This window comes from Homalodisca vitripennis, chromosome 6 (genome assembly GCF_021130785.1).
Source record: "Homalodisca vitripennis isolate AUS2020 chromosome 6, UT_GWSS_2.1, whole genome shotgun sequence".
Taxonomy (NCBI): Eukaryota; Metazoa; Arthropoda; class Insecta; order Hemiptera; family Cicadellidae; genus Homalodisca; species Homalodisca vitripennis.
Genome location: NC_060212.1, coordinates 16,363,300 through 16,368,285, shown reverse-complemented (window position 1 = coordinate 16,368,285; position 4,986 = coordinate 16,363,300). Strand labels below are relative to the sequence as shown.

The following is a 4,986-nucleotide window of genomic DNA, read 5'->3' as shown; positions in this document are numbered from 1 at the left end:
GTAATTTTTTAGATATCAGAAGAAATACGCAAAATTCTGTGTCCAAAAACAAGTTTCATTTAGGTTTCAAGTAGATTAACTTTGTTAAATGTGTAACAAACACGTAAAATTCTTTAACAAATGTAAAATAAGCCAATAAAAATTATACGTAAACTTTAAGAAAATCAATTTTTAATTAAATAAATAACGTACGATGAATAGACAAAATCGGTTACGCTTTTTTTCTTAGCTAGTACACTATAAAACAAAATATAGCCTTAATGGGCCAAATTTATAACTCAAGACGTATTCAGGTGTCAGCCATTGGAAGTAATAGTACAAAACAGTTCTGAGTAATAATATCTAATTAAATTTTATTCTCGGTATATCTGTGTAATATACACATGTTCTTAGAAGAGTATTTACAGACGTAACTTTGTTGAGAACTAAAATTTACACTTTAGTCCTTTTGCATTAGTACATTTAATTGTAGACTATCACACTATCGTGGAGTATCGATGGCCGAGCGGTCTAAGACGTTGGAGTTTGGGTCTGAGTTAGAGATAGCGCAGGTTCAAATCCTGTCTGTGACCGTTGCACTTTTTATCAGTACCACCGATCGACCTTGTACTGTATCGACACTTCCCTCTATTCTGTTTGATAAGATCCCAGTGATCCATAAGGACGGACAGAATAAGGCTTAAAAGGGTATAGGTCTCTCCTTACAAAAAAAAGAAACTGTTTAAACAACAAACGAGATTGTTTGTACACCTGATTGTCACAAAAACCACCAGACCCAAGACCTAAGGTTGAATGAAAGGGATATAAAATATACTGAAATTACATTCTTCTTCTAACACTTTTTACGATATCCCAGCTAAATTCTAGATGTATGACGATACATGCATTGAAGGACTATCTAGGATCAGTTATGTCTCCAACATCTTGATCATTTTCACATTTTCTTAATGTCTTCTAGGAAATTAGCTACGTAATAATAATCAGATTAGTGAAACTAAGTAAAATCGTTGGACCCTGCTTGCATTAAGCCCAATCCAGCAAACATTTTTTTTCTAGAAATCAGTTCATACTAGACTCAGTGCTTGCCGATCAGACAAGGATAGCTCTTATCTTCAATAAATATCAATTTAATTCTTCTACATAGAACTTAACTCAGATCACGTTAGTGTTGATCGCGAATGTGGATGACAGTTGCACCAAGGCAATCGGAAAGTCATCGGATGACAAGGTGAATATTAGGAGCTGCATCCTGATCTGTGCTGATTATTTGATGAGAGTATTTTATCCTCAGAAAGGCATCCTGAAATTCTGCATCGGAACCAGATAACATCTAGGAACAATTTTATTGGTATGTTATGTTAGTTAGTTTTTGACGATGGAAGGATTGTGAAGGAAACAGGACTTTCCGGACATTTGTATCACTGAACGATAGCAAATTGTCCGGAAAATTCAACAAGATATTGGTTAATAAATCGAATATTTGCCTAGCCAATATCCTCTTCTCTTGCTATAAAATCCAACTCTTGCAGATACATTTTTGGACCAGAGTCTTCTCATTCAGTTGATACGAACAGTGCCTTCAATAATGGACACACAGCACGATCTTGGTCGTGGCGGTCGTATGCAGTTTGGACACTCAAACTTGTTACTGGCTGAGAGAACATGAATAATGTCAGATGAGGATGGATTTGGGGAAGAATCCGCTCATTGGGCAGAGCACCTTTAAATTGTAATCTTCTGTATCTATGATACGAACGACTGATAAACAACGGCCTGGCATTCCATCAACCTATTTCAGACTGGTGTACCCGTCCACGATGTCCTCGTTTTATCAATCCACAAACCACAAGGTAGAATTTTGAATGAGAAATCATCTGCAGGTTTTCGTTATTTTTGAAGGAAACGGATGGGTATCAATCCCAAATTCCAATGAATCGGTAAAAAGTTTCCCATCCAAGAGTTTCAACGTAAAAGATTTCCAATGACCACTGGAAGCTACCAGCTTCTGGCCCTAAAGCAGCAAGGTGGAATTCCATTTATCTTTCAATTAGCATCTCTTACTTACATCCTTCAAAACAGGATCGAAGCCATACAGCCATGGCACAGTGGTATACACTTAAACACGTTTTTAATACATTATTAAGGATTAAATTTTGAACTAAATCCAATATTCTTTTGAAAAAAAGTTAATGTTAGGAAGCATAGATAACTAAGTTCCTAAATCCGAATGTAGGTATGTGGACTATGTATCGAGCGTGGTAGAAACTCAAGCGCCCGCCGATTGTTTCTGACTCACGGTGTTCACGTTATACTTACGTACGTCCATGCAATGGGATTTATTATTCTCTACAGCGCTCCACAGTTGTAAGATCCGCATTTTGGCTGTTAAGAACCTCCCAAATCTACCAGCAGCTCCTCCATTACTCTTGCTTGAGACAATGCATCTACTTGTAACCTTATTCAAAAAATCGGGTGAGATTTTGCAGATGCAATTTTTTACTTTTGGAGAAGAATTAACATTTTAAATTATTATCTCTATATTTTAAAGGCAAAGCTCACGTCATATTTTCAAGAAGATAAAACATTCATGGAGGTTAAAGTGGAGTTACAACTCCTAGAAAAACTATATTTTTTCTCATGCCGATGTCTTAAAAAAATGTAAATTTCACACACGTGTCTTACGCTCTCATAAAACAAAATAAAGATCGATTATGAAGATCGACAACACATAGGAGCTCAAATTGGGGTTGTAATCCCTGAAAAAAACGATATTTCGTTTTTAAACTTCCCTATGTCCTAATAAGATTACATTTCCCACAAATTTTCTCAAAATGCGAAGTACAGATTTTTCATGAAGATTAGCCTGTGTTTAAAATGTTTGCAAACCTTTTGTACTTTTTGTTTTCACTTTCCTTATGCCCTAGGCAAACGAAATGCCATCAAGAAACTAATTATGATGTTTATGAATGAAATTATCCAATTTTGACATGATTAACGGATTAATTAATGAAGAATTCGTGAAAACGTTATATAAGAAGTGAGAAGGGATTTTTTTAGCTCTATATATGTATATATTTTCTTGATTGGAGCAACAATACAAACGATCCAAAAGCACCGATGATAACTTTCGACCAGAAATAGATTACGAGTTTGTTGAAGTAGACGCCTTTTGACTAAACTAGGCTTCTCAACCCTAAGTATATATAACTTTTCTTGATAGAATCAACAATGCAAACATTACTATAGAACCGGAATACCTTTAACCGAAAGTAGATTATAATGGCCGGAAATAGACGCTTTTCTCCGAGGTAGGCTTTTCTCACCTAAATGTGTACATTCTTTTTTGATCGAAGCAATAAGGAAAAGTGTACTAAGGAATCCGAAGTACAATTCGTTCGAAACAAAAGTGCACATACACGTAAAAACCTTGCAATAGAGCCAGTTGCAATTTTGCTGAACTCACTTTTGTTTAACTTAAATACCTGTGATTAACAGTTATTATAGGTTTCCACTATATTACATCATAAGTGAGAAACTATTACATCACTATGAAAATTACAGACTTCAGTATTAGGATTCATCCACACTGTAAAACTTACTTTGTTCGTTGGAGTTACTCAACAAATTTTATGTAATTATGCAGAAAAATTCGAGTTATTTAAATGGTACTTAGTAAAAGGTTTCACTCTTCGACTTATCGACCCGATAATACGAGGGTTGTTCAATAAAGACTGAGACTGGGCCCGGGATTTCCCCATACTGCTCTGATAAGACATGATGCCAGGTTTTTCCAATACCTTTGGACCCTATTGTTTACCAACAGACATTGAATTGCTTTATCTCTATCACAAGGCCATCAGTGCTCATTTGAACATCAGCTTGGTAAGTGCCGCCTCCAACGTTTTATCATGTCCAGTTTGCGTGAACAACGATATATGTTTAAGTTTTGTGTTAGACTCAACAAAACTGCGACTAACACTTATGAAGACATAAAGCAAGCTTTTGGGGATGACGCAATGTCTCGTGCTTCCTGTTTTCGCTGGTTCAAAGATTTTAAGGAGGGAAGAGAGGACCCAGAGTTGCAGGGAAGAGATGGTGCCCCAGTTACTGCTCTCATTGAGGAAATCATCAATACAGCAGCGGCAATGATCAAAACCGACCGACGTCTGACTGTCAGACAGATTGCTGAACTCCTTGACATATCGGTAGGTAGTGCTCACACAATTTTAAAAGACAATCTTAACATGTCTAGAGTGTGTGCTCGTTGGATTCCTCGTTTACTCACACCTGAACAAAAACAAAACCGTGTCGATGTTTGCCTTGAGTGGAAGCGGTTCGTTGAAGAAGATAGGGATTGGTGGAAGAGTGTAATCACTGCTGATGAGTCCTGGGTTTATCAGTATGACCCTGCAATGAAAATCCAAAGCACTGAGTGGGTAGAAAAAAAATGAAGGTCGCCCGAAGAAAGCTAGGGCAACCAAATCTGCAAACAAAGCAATGGTCATTACTTTTTTTGACTATAAAGGAATGGTGTACACTCATTCAGTTCCACGTGGACAGACAATCAATGGAGACTATTACAAACAAGTTTTGGCTACATTAATGAATGATCACATTTCTCGAAAGCGTCCAGAACTTCGAGGAAACTGGAAACTTCATTACGACAATGCGCGGCCTCACATTGCACACGTTGTGACAGAATATTTGGCCAAACGAAACATTAAGGTCGTGCCCCAGCCACCTTATAGTCCTGACCTTGCGCCCTGTGACTTTTTTTGTTTCCTACTGCAAAAAAGGAATTAAAGGGACGTCGTTTTGATTCGGAACAGGATGCAGTAAAGGCTTTGGAGGTGATCCTGAAGAACATGTCAAAGGATGGCTTCTCTAACGTTTTCCAGGCATGGCAAAGGCGCTGGGACAAGTGCATTTCACTTAATGGGGAATACTTTGAAGGTGAAAAATTTGATGTAGATCAGAATTAAATAA

At 37.1% G+C, this 4,986-nt stretch overlaps 1 protein-coding gene across 1 annotated transcript; it reads left to right on the top strand.

Moving 5' to 3' along the window:
* Positions 1 to 4,016: 4,016 nt before the first annotated feature.
* Positions 4,017 to 4,451, top strand: LOC124365311 (protein GVQW3-like). Its single transcript, XM_046821282.1, has one exon. It carries the CDS (start codon positions 4,017 to 4,019, stop codon positions 4,449 to 4,451), a length of 435 nt encoding a protein of 144 aa, XP_046677238.1.
* The last annotated feature ends 535 nt before the right edge of the window (positions 4,452 to 4,986 follow it).